The sequence below is a fragment of the Scleropages formosus genome, chromosome 7 (genome assembly GCF_900964775.1).
Source record: "Scleropages formosus chromosome 7, fSclFor1.1, whole genome shotgun sequence".
Taxonomy (NCBI): domain Eukaryota; kingdom Metazoa; phylum Chordata; class Actinopteri; order Osteoglossiformes; family Osteoglossidae; genus Scleropages; species Scleropages formosus.
Genome location: NC_041812.1, coordinates 13,990,754 through 14,002,872, shown reverse-complemented (window position 1 = coordinate 14,002,872; position 12,119 = coordinate 13,990,754). Strand labels below are relative to the sequence as shown.

Genomic DNA, 12,119 nt, shown 5'->3' with positions numbered 1-12,119 from the left:
CGATTATCTGTAATTTAAAAAAAAAAAAAAACAACAACAAAACAATTCTCATAATTGTCAGAAATAAGTATTAAAGCAAATCACCTTGTCTGACAAAGGTCTGGCTTGTGTCCAGCAGAACCTCGCAGCCTTCCACAATCATGCGCTCAGTGGCCAGATTCTTCCTGATGTTTTCTGTCTCACTGACCTCATCATGCATGATTCTAAGGAAAAAAGTTTCAGACAAAATGCTCAGGTCAATCATATGCACTTGTACATACAGAGGATTTTTTAAAATAAATTTACTGTATAAATGACAAGATGTGTCAGATGCCATGACGCTACACTGATGTTTGTCCTACGTGTGAAGTAAGCCCATCGGGGCTTTATGCCACACTTACCTGGAAAGCTCCTCCAGTTTAGATTTTGCATATTCCAAACTGTTTCTCTCAACATGTTCATGAGGGGTGTGAGCCAGCAGTTCGTGGAGAGTTAGAATGTAGCGTGGGATCTGTAACCAAAGAGATGGGATGGACAAACCGAAGGAAACGCATAACATTATAAGCAAAATGGGGAAACAAATATAACTAGTGCAGAAGGAAGATTTTTTTACAAGACTATTTCATTATGGCACGGCATTACACAAAATAGATCCCTGTGGACTGCACTAAATCTTCATGCCTCACCAGAAAAAAGGATCATTATCCAACAGTGAGGCTCTAAAAGATTGCTAGATATGTCTAGGAGAACAACAGCTTGAGTGGATACAGCAACAGAGCAGTTAGTCACAAACACTAGGAGACAGGCAAGAGACATGTTAGCAAGTAGGAGGTTCCATCAGGTTTGATATTACTTGAACATACAGGGACAGGAAGGTACGTATGTTATTGCAGAGGAAAGAAGAGACAACTCTGCATAACATACGGGAGAATGGTAGTCACCTGGAACATTGGGTAGGTGAGGAAGGTCTCCAGTGTCCTTTCCTCACAGTCAGGCTTGGCCTCATACTGTTTCAACAGTTTGTCGAAGTCACGATTCTGCTTGCAATGTGCTAGAATCTGCAGACTGTATTGATGATTTCGCACAAACTCCTGGTAGATGTTCAACATGGGCAGCAGGATGTCGAAGAGGTCGGCTGGAATGCGAGACACATCAGTCCATAGCACTTATCCATACAGTACATGCATTATCCCCAAGTGGAAAATAAGAAAAAGAAAATTAATTTGTAATATACTGAATATCCATAGTAGTAGTAGCAGTACTAGTAGTAATAATAATAATAGACATGCCTTTAAGAGCAGACTCTCAAAGTAAGTTACCAAAAAATTTAAAAAATATATACTGGACAATAACAAAAAATAATATACAGAAAAAATAATAGTAAAACAAATGGTGCGAAAGAAAAAAAGAGAATTTAAGCACGTGACCTGAAGGCAATTGTAAACATGTAGGTCTGAAGTCTGGTATTAAAGGTGTCCAGAACAGGAGAATGCCAAATTGTTGAATTGCGTCCCCAAAACTATTTCAAGCAAATCAGTGTGTGCGAGGTTGCCCTGCGATGAACTGGCATGCCATCCAGGGTATACCCTGCCTAATGCCCTATGTTTCTAGAATAGGCTTTGGACCATAGAGGTGGATGGATTTTCCAGCTATATGGCACAGATAAATCCAAATCTTTGAGTATAAATAGAATAAAATTTTGCAGTTCATTCAAGATACAGTACTTATTAAGCCTCCCTATTCCTGCTCCATGAATCTCCAGGTGGGAAGCCAGACAAACACAATTTGAGGTACGCCATACGAGGAAACTAAGAGGAAAGTAAGCGTTGCCTTTACCCAGGACAAGCGTAGGCCAACTTGCAATCCTTGCTTTCAAACCCTGGTAGAAGATCTGATGCAGGAACATAATGGTTTCACTGCAAAACAAATGAAATGAGGCAGTATATTAGTAGTCTTATTCCTGTCCAACAAAGGAGTTCTATCCTAGAAGCATAAAAGATATGAATGTGTCGATGGACTTTTTTTATGCATAACCATGGATGTGAACCCAGTGAAGATGTATTTTGCACTTCAGAAATACCTGTTGAGGAATATGCTGCTGACATCATCGTGGGTGATGGAGGGCTTCTTGGAGCTGGCAGCCATGCGGAGTGGTCTCAGGAAATTGTTGACCAGGATGTGTAACTGCTGTACATACTCAGCCTCAGCCTCCAGCATGCTGAACACGACCTGATTCCGTTTTCGCATGCTCTCTGCATGGGGTGAGCGAATGTAGTCTTGAATGATGGTCTTCCACTTCCGACGGCACATCCAGCCACGCAAGAAGCTCTGCACCTGGGAGGGGGAGGTTGAGATGTCAGTCCCGTCATAAAACATCCTGTTCTTAACCCAATATGGCACTTAGGTATTCACAGCTGAAGCTGTGTGTAATCATGTTCCGTCTTTCCGATACAAAATGCCAGATCAGGAGGCACCACTCAGGTCTCTTCCATAAAACACACTTTTGCAGTACCTCACTTCATGTCCCAACCACAAGGCTCACTGAAAGCAATGAGCAACTGCTGCTTACTTTTTTGATTTTCTTGATTTCTGAATCATCGTTGCTCGGTGCTGCGGCTGGATTGGACTGGATCTTCTCATTGTCTTTCAGCAGCCCAGCAATCTGTGACACACACCGAAAGACAGCAAATGCAAGGGTTGTAAACTCCTTTTCTTTCCAAGTTCCACACAAATTTTGTACTTTTTAATAGTATATCAGACTTAGCCATATGCAACCCTCCACACACTAGTATAACTGCATCAAAAACAGGATGTGTGCTACCAGGGGTATATTTATCCAAGGTTGCTGGATGCTTTGTATACAACAGGTTAAACAGTGTCAGCAAAGACACCTAGTCCTAAACCAAAGGACACATCTGACAGTGCTAGAAAATAGTGAACTGCAGAGTAACTGGCCTGTAGGTGATTGTTACACAGTGGCCAGCTGAGAAACACTGGACCACATAATCATATCCCTCCCTAATCACTGGCATTTTGGAGTACCATGTCAGTTATGTCTTGACATTGCAAAAACTGTATGATTACCAAATTGTTGCATTTACATGGAACATGGTTCACATGAAAAGCTAAATGTGAAATTGCAAAATAGCCAGAAGAAGCTGACCACAGAGTGAGGAAAGTGTCATATTTATTTATACTGGATTAAATTGTTTTTTTAATCATGTTTCTGAGAAAAGTGCCCATACATTTTCAGACCACTTTTCCATTCAGTACTGTACATTGCACATTAAAGTGAAACCTTTTTTTGATCTGAATTTTAAAGGCTATGGTAGAAAAAAAAATAACACAATTTGAATGATTCTGTATTGGCAAACGCTCCAAGATAAATGTTAGAACACCATCCGTCTTCTATCTAACTGCACAGTTGAACAGAATGTTTGGGAAAAAAACCATGCTTGGACTTTCTTCCACCAGTCCAATTCTTTTGCATCTGCAGAGACAGAGTTATAATAACCTCTAACTAACTGAGTCCTCGCTGGACCTTCGATTATAAGACCCTTTGAAATGCCTGGATCAGTCCTAAAACTGCTGTTACCTGTAATAGGTCAATTAGTATAACTGTTAGTAAGACACTGAAATTAGAATAAACTGCTATCAGGGCAGAATTGAATTAGAACAGATACCTCAGATTTTAGACGTTCAATCTCTATTTCCCCATCCTCTATCTGCTGTCGAAGTTGCTTAGCAACCATTTTCTCGGTATCGACGATCTGCAGGAGATGGAGGTACTTTTGCATGAGGCTCTCGTGTTCTGTGGCCAGGTTCCTGTAACTGCAGACACAGGGGACCCTTCTCACATGTGTGGAGATACACACGCAGCAATTTACTGGCTACCAGGTTCAAAACCTGATTATTAGGTGTATAGCTACACAGTACTGCAGCACAGTCACACATCCAACTCACACTTACAAATACAAAACTAGTAATATCTATTCTTTCAATAGTGACACCTGCCGTAATATACGGTATATCTTAAGTGCACCAATATTAATATACTGGGCCCTCAACTTAAGAGCATAATTAGGATTGGAAATTTGTTTGCAACTCAGTTTTTGGTGAATCCAAAGTCCTTTTTACCACTACCTCACAATCAAGAAAAACTTAACAGTACAGACATTCCTTGATTTATTAATGTGGTAGTGGTGCAAAAACAACAGGTAAAACTATAATAAACTTAAAAATACTCTTTAAAACTCATTCTCCATTCTGCAGTGGTCCAGAGCCTACCTTAGGAACATAGCACATATGGCAGGGTACACTCTGGATGAAATGCAAGTCCATCATAGGACTTTTATTTTCTTATCTTTTATTAACTTTATTGTCTTTGACTGCACGTCACTATAACTAATAGCTAGACATGAAAATGCATATCATACTTGCTCTGCAGCAAAAAGAAATTTTTGACAATAGCAAGTAAAGAAAATACAGTTAAATAAATACATAAATAAAGCTTGTGCCATTGAAAATTCTTAACTACTTATAACACAAGAACCCGGTATAGTTCCAGTTTGTAAGATAAAAATACTTCAGATAACCTAAAATATGTCAAGGAGAAACATACAGTCATTATTGTGTAGTATTTAGCTGACTACCTTTATCCAAGGTAACTTACAAGGTTAGATACACTACGGTAAACTTAAAATCATTCAACCATCTACAAACACACACTGACACATGCAGGGCAATTTACAGTCATTCAGTCGCGCAAACACTTCTTTGGACTGTAGGTGGGAAGCCACACAAACACGGGAAGAACACGTGACACAGACGGAGCAGGGATTGAGATACCATGTGTGTTTCATGAGTGCACATTCATCTGCCTTGCTTTCACCGAATGCACAGAGGTTAAATTAATTCACAAACGTTGAGTACCAAATGTACACAGTTAAAGTTAATGTTAACTGTTGAAGTACTTGTGTCCATTTTAATGGGATTTGGTGATATTTTATTATTAATGGTCTACTAAATGAATAAATGTAAATGCAAAGGGTTTCTTTTTTGGGGTTCAGGAACACAAATATTGTTACCATTGAAGTAATTATGTCTTTAAGTTATGAGAATTCACCTTATGAAGGGTTTACACATTACCTTTGTACGGTGAAGAAAGACGGCCGTGAATAAAATATATATTCCAAAGGTTTGCTTTTAAGAATTGCCTTTCTCTAGATGTGAGTTGCATTAGGCTGATATTCTGTCCGAACTGTCATCTGCTTTGGGTGCTATGCTTTCCAAGACATGCGGCAGATCACTGCAGCTATTACTGAGTACCAGCAGAACCTGCAAACTGCAATAATTCAAATGATTTTACTCATGAACCTCACAGATTTTACACGTCACCACTACATCACCACTAAAGCTCACACAAAGAGTGCTTCTGCACTGGTTTAGACGCACGTCTGGAGCTATGTGCCAGAGATGCTGCAGGCAAGAAATGTAGTAAGGCCACCCTACCTGGCATGCGTTATTGCAGTCACCCATTCATCACAGTCCTTCACGTCCTCTGTTCGCAGCTCCAGGGCTTTCTGGCTGTCATGGTTGAAACTGACCGTGAAGTAGTACTGAAACAAAGATGTAAGCAATACTGGAACAAAGAGTGCGCAGGTAGAGCTGCTGAAATTGACCACAAAAACAGTAGAGGAGTGTTCTTGGGCACAACAGCAGCAGAAGCACCAAGAAAGGGTATACTGTATATACTTTATTTTTAACCTAAAAATATAGTTAGTGGTAGAATTCCCTCTTGAAAAAGAACTCAAACTCAGAAGAAACTTATTAATACCACTTAAAAATTAGTTGTTATGGATTGTCATTTATACAGTCTGGTGCATCTGGTCCAGGCCCAAATCCTTTGGCCTTAGTGCCCTATTCTTCCGTGATAGGGTCCGGACTGCTGCGACCCTACCCCAGGACAGGGAGCTATTGGTAGTGACTGAGTGTGTAATTCAGACTAAGCACCTTGCCGCTAGTACAGTAGGAGTAGGGGCTGGAACTCAGAAACTTCAGACTGTGGAATTCTGAATATCCCCAGAAATGGAATATTCTGCACTGGCTGGGAAATCACAATGATTTAACTGCACTGATCACACATTAGCTGCTGCACAACCATTCTTCATCCCGCTAGATTCTTTCTTCTTCTAGGCCTCTCACTCTTCTCCATCTACACCTCTTCCCTTGGCCCTGTCACTGCTGTCACAGGTTCTCCTATCACTGCTATGCCAGAATTGGCTAATTTTCTCTTTTCTAGGTGCAGCTCCTATCCTCACATATCACTGCTTGCCTCTCTGACATCCCTGCTTGGATGACTGATCATCATCTACAGCTGAACCAAGGCGGAGATCCTTCATCTACCAGCAGGTCTGTCCACCTGTTGTTAACTCTCTTATTAAACTGGACAACTCACTCACTGCATCCTCAGCTGTCATTAATAAAAGATCTGTTCGCGGCCAGGGTGAAGGAGAGCTCGCAAGATTGCAGTGGATCGCACCCATCTCAGCAGTCAACTCTTCACCAAACTGCCATCTCAGAGGCAATAGAAGTCCATCACCACTTGGGCTTCACATCATTTCCACAGCTTCTTTCCTGAAGCCATCCATTTCCTCAGCAAAAAAAACCAGGTGCCCCCCCAACTGCTTCTAGTCATGTCCTAAATGTGGCCTAGATTTCCACTACATCTCTGAACTGCTCTTAACTGCACTCCTCTTTGCACACTGTACTCATCTCCACACTGCTGTAAATTGTACTACTGTACATTTTTTGCACTACTCCTTGTGTCTGCAACCCTGCACATGGTGACTGTTGTATACTCTTAATGTCTTCTCCCTCACAGTATTGTATATTGTTCTATTGTGTTTCACGTTTGGCACCAAACCACAGCCAATTCAGGTATGCTACGTACTGGCAATACGGAGTTCTCAGTTCACTGGTGTAGAGCCTGAGGGTAACAGTCAACTCAAGTCTGTCTCCCAACACAACAAAGACATAACCTGGTTCTGCAGACATGTCCTGCATAATGTGGAAGATCTGCCCTTATCTCACAACAAACTACGCAGCTTCTGGTCCAGGCCACGGCGATACCCTGCTTGGACTACTGAAACTCGCTCCTTTCTGGTCTTCCAGCCTCTGTCATCAGACCTTTCGAGCTGATCCACGGTGCCACCGCACACAAACTATGTCTGACCTGCCAAAGTGGCTCCATCTGTCTCCCTTCGTAATCTCTGTTCATTGGTTTCCTGTAACTGTCTGCATCAAGTTCGAGGCTCTAGTTACGGCCAACAAGACCACCAACAGATCTGCTCCCTCTGCAAGACCTGACTACTTGATATTGTTGGAACTGGTATTTTTTCCAGACAATCTGAGGTTTGTTGGAGTTTCAAGGATAATTTACAATGAAGCTTAAAACTGGTTTATTACTGTTCTGTAGAATTTCACCAGCTGTTATTCATCACAGGTATACTCACACATTTGGAAAAGGACTTATGGCGGCACAGATGTTAATGCACCTGTGTGTGCTTACAGCCCGGCCCCAGCTCACCTCTGTTGTCTTTAAATACGGCTTAAATCTTACTTTTCACTACAGTCTAAAAACCAACAGATAGTCAAAGGCCTTTTAAAATTCAACAAGGGTCTCAGAAGATATCCTTCAAACTCAGTGTTCTCCAGATCTCCCACTGACTCCATAAACTTCTTTTATACTACTTATCTGTCACAATTTCTTATCTTTTTTCCTATCTGCTCTGTACACAGCAACTCTTGTAATGTATGTAGCACAAATGGGGTACTGGAGAAACTATGCTTTGAAAATAATGCTTCTGTATCTGCAATTTTGCATGTTATTAAAGTGCACTTTTGTTTACTGAGCAATACATCGCTAATATTAATAATTAATAATTAATAATAATAATATTGTTATTAAAGAGAATTTTTATAATAGTTATACATTATTTACAGCTTTGTTATTTGTTATTTACAGCTAGGACGTAGAGGGGTAGAGGAAGGGAAGAAATCTGTGGGGAAAAGAAAAAAAAAAACTGTTTTAACCAGAAATAAATGTGCCTTGTTACCTCTACACACTAAAACTACAGTTTTGCTTAATACTAGTCAAAACCTGGCAGTGTTCAAAACAGTTATGAAGGCTCAATGCAAAGCAAAGTCAGACTGTACAGTCATCGGCTTTCTCACTCTAAGTTTTCTTTATGCAGATAAGTGTTGCCATGGTTACTGTATGCTCACCCATAGTTATTTATAAAAAGGGAATAAATGCATTTGAAAAGCAGAACACTGTTCAGCAATACAATAAGAACGGGGGAACAAAAAAAAACTGTGTCAGGTTCTCAATAGCATACAAAGATGTCCGTTATGTTCCTTGACTTGGGATCTGATTCTCAAAGACGACAATTATTGCCATGTCACATTTATACACTCCCCGAGGATCAGCCTCCTGTTCAACTGATTTCAGTTTTAAAATATTGGTTATGGTGGGAAACACACAGGCCAAAACTCAACTATCCTTCATTTGTCAGTTTAAGGTCACTTTAATTCATTGAATGAAATATTTGATCATTCACCTAATTTACAGCTGTCAGCTGTTTTGAGTGGCCTACAATTTCCCAGGAAGCTCTGTATTTACCCATTGTGCACAAACTGCTCTGGTGCACGATGTGACTCGCTTTAAGTGTGAGTACCGATCTTCTGCTGACCTTCAGTTGATCTGTCCAGGAAAGCAAGTACCTCATAAAGACATATTTAATATCATCAGTGATGCAGTTAGCACAAGGTCTGTCGTCTAGCAACAATTCACTGTTTACAGAGAAATTAACCAACCTGGATGTGCACTTGGATAATTCCTGTCTTTCCAGCGTAATATTCCTTGGGGTTTTCATGCTATGTTTTTGTGCTATGATGCACTCTGCAATGTAGATTATTCTCACACAGCTCTTGTGTAGATCTAGTAGCCTGGCAATGTGCCAAGGCACACTTGCACATCGCATGGCTGCCCCCCACGAGCTGCAGTCCTGGGTATGCATGATGGATGGAGGACGGCCGGAGACATTAGCAGTGCTGCAAGCAGCTGCTGTAGCAACGGCTCCTCGAGCCACACATCCTACTGAAAGTAAATCTAGAAGAGCACCTAAATTTGTGACCCCCACCCGCACTCCTGACCTGGCCGGGAAGCTATATTTTTTCTTGACTCAGTATTCATTCACACGGGGGGCATCCAGGTGGTCTGAGTTCAGGTCCGTAGGCATGCTGCACATCACTTCCAGGGAACTGGTAAACACAGGCTGTACATCCAAAAACTTCTGAACACATGTAGCAGTATGTTCTTTAACATAAAACCATAAACACACAGTAACTTCCCATTCTGTACTGAATTCCATTTTGGCATATTTTATGTAAGGAATTTGAAGACACCGCAACTTTTCTATAATGTAATAACACTCAAGTACATGCATATTAATATATATAATAAAACAAGTTAACTTGTAGCTGGAAATAAACCGTTTAGTATTCTCGGTACAATGTTTTGTATATTGTATATTTTTAAACATGTATATATTATATATTTTTAAATTGTATATTTTTAAACATGTGTCTACGACACATGCGCGTCTTTTATTTGTTATATTTAATTCAGACTACGCGTAGAGACAGCAGAGATTTCATTCTTTTATTTGTGGCAGTGATATTATTTTGACAGCAGTAATCACTCAAGTGCGATTAATGCGTCTTTTTGCCTTGTACGCGATGAACAGTGTGCGATGGTGCCACAATGCGGGGTCTAAGAGTAAACTCCCAGGCGCAGTTGCCAAGGTAGGATGCTATTAATACCAGCCCGGGGAATTAAATCAATACGTCAAGCAGACAGTGACACGACATCAGTGATCCGCAGGATGGCGACACTCGAATGAGTCCTTATTTACCTCGACGTGCTCTTAGAAAAAATAAAGCGAATGAACAAAAATCATTTCATACCACATACCTGGCCGAAAGCGAGCTTAGCGGGGAGAGTTAATTCATGACCTGCTTCCTTAAATGCGAAAATCATGTTTTTTTTTTTTTTTTTAATTTTCTAAACTCACAAAAAAAGGCATATTTATTGCAAGTGTTTCAAAATACATTCCTGGGACTGGGGATGAGTAATATCTTTCGTCGCAAATTATCAGAAACACGAAAATAAACTTCAAACCGGAGGCGACGGTGTGAGTTACATAACAATATGCGCTCCGTGCACAGCGGGGAGCGGAGCGTACGGCACTGCAACTTCTCACATGTAACGTACAGCCCAGCGCGCGCGCGTGCGTGTGCGTGTGGTTCCGCCGCAGCCGCGCTCCGTCCCTCCCCCCTCCCGGACGCGCTCATGACCCCGCGCGCGCACTCGCTGCTGCCGCCGTGCCCGACCACGCTCTCGGACACAGCGAACGCGCAGAGTCCCACCTGTTTCTCCAGGCACTCTTTGGCGGACAGCGACGGCTTGGGCGACGGCGCGCGCTCGCACGCGCAGCCCTCCAGCAGGTAGAGGCCGGCGGGTCGCGAGCTCGACTCGCTCTCGAAGTAGAAGAGCATGTTCTGCAGCAGCGCGAACCACTTCGCGTGCCATTTCGTGTTGTCCGAGCTCTTCTTGCTCAGATAGCCCCGTCTCGTGCCGTCCTTCTTGGCCAGCAGCCCCAAGTAGGTGACATGACCATCATTGAGTCGCACTCCTTTCTGCATTTTGCTTGCCTCTTTCTTGTTTCCTTCTTCCTTGTTTGTTTGTTTGTTTGTTTGTTTGTTTTTCCTGCGGGGTCAGCAGCAGCGGCGGTGCGGGCTGTTGTTGGCGTTACATGCTGTCAGCAGCAGTGCGCCGGGCAGCCAGACACTCCCCCCTCAGCGGCGCACCGCGCGCCTCCTCCGGAGAACAAGAACAGGTCTCCCTCCTCGGCGCTGCCATCACGGCATCTCCCGCTCAGGTGCCATACGTACAAGTAGATGCGCCGAGTGAAGCGGAACAGCGGACACGACGTACGCGCTTCCAGTGTGCTGGCTCCGCTGCTCGCCGCGTGGACGGAGGCAGCGCGGTCACGTGACGCGCCCCTGGAAAGCCTCATTTCGGTGGCATGCGGGGTGTGCGCGCGCCCCGTACTAGGGCAGCGCCGGCAGTGCGTGCCGCGCACGAGCCCAACGACCTATTTCTGAGCCCGTGTTTTGTGTCAAAGTTGTTTTCTTCTTTTTTTTTTTTTTTTTTTTTTTTTTTTGCAAAACAGCGCGTTGAGGTCATTAACGAGCGGAAAACATTGGGGTGGCTGGTCCATATAGCAAGTCCAAGCGTACATTAAGTAGCCCCCAACGCGCGCGCACAGACTATGCGTAACATAATCAGATATATTTAGTTGGAACATTTTTCAACCCTACGTGAGTTTTCATCTCATCCTCTAAACAAAAAATGTTTAATTTATATCTACACGATCATTTATGACAAAGTGGGGCAATGCATAAAGCTGTTAAGCAAGCCATTGACAACCCTTTAAATTAAAGTCTTATTTTTAATAAAGTATTGTTTTAGCCTATAGTAAAATTTAGCAAAAGTATGCAGACTTCTGAAGGGCTGTGATAATATGATAATTTCCCTTGTGGGATCTATCTATCTATCTATCTATCTATCTATCTATCTATCTATCCATCCAGTTAAGAACTGTACACATTAACCTCAGCAAAGTACTAAATCATCTATACAGCAGTTAACTAAGCATTTACTTACGTAAACTTTCGATATACATGAATTATTTCCTGCTTTATAGTGTTTCCAGCACAGTAAGCAATAGTATGATGATTTGTTGGTGATCAGAGTGCACATTCCTTCAGAGTAAAAATAAATGCATTTTCTTCACTTCATACATGAAACAAGGAGGAGATGGTGCCCCCACAGAGTCTGTGTTTCAGCATTTTGCTGATGATAGCACACCGACTTTCCTTGGCAGTCGACTGATGTGCTCAAAGTGGGTAAAAGCATCTCCCTCCGATCGCAAATCACAGGCTGGAGGCTGTGCCTGACATACATGCAGGGTACCACCTTTTGGACCTGTGTTGAGCCTGTTATGCCCATTCTC

General features: G+C 42.3%; 1 protein-coding gene across 2 annotated transcripts in view; it reads right to left on the bottom strand.

Annotated features, from left to right (window-relative positions):
- Positions 1-11,914, bottom strand: part of LOC108931691 (ras-specific guanine nucleotide-releasing factor 1-like) — a 32,361-nt gene extending 20,447 nt beyond the window's left edge. Inside the window, exons 1-9 of one of the 2 annotated variants that reach the window (XM_029253494.1) lie at positions 10,471-11,914; positions 5,491-5,597; positions 3,663-3,810; positions 2,549-2,641; positions 2,060-2,313; positions 1,816-1,895; positions 921-1,114; positions 381-490; positions 85-203 (exon numbers count right to left, since the gene is read on the bottom strand). In XM_029253494.1, coding sequence (XP_029109327.1) covers positions 85-203; positions 381-490; positions 921-1,114; positions 1,816-1,895; positions 2,060-2,313; positions 2,549-2,641; positions 3,663-3,810; positions 5,491-5,597; positions 10,471-10,746 — 1,381 coding nt within the window. In that variant the 5' untranslated portion in view covers positions 10,747-11,914. Of the gene's footprint in view, positions 1-84; positions 204-380; positions 491-920; positions 1,115-1,815; positions 1,896-2,059; positions 2,314-2,548; positions 2,642-3,662; positions 3,811-5,490; positions 5,598-10,015 lie in introns of both variants that reach the window. The other variant, XM_018747653.2, reaches the window with a different exon arrangement.
- Between the last annotated feature and the right edge of the window lie 205 nt (positions 11,915-12,119).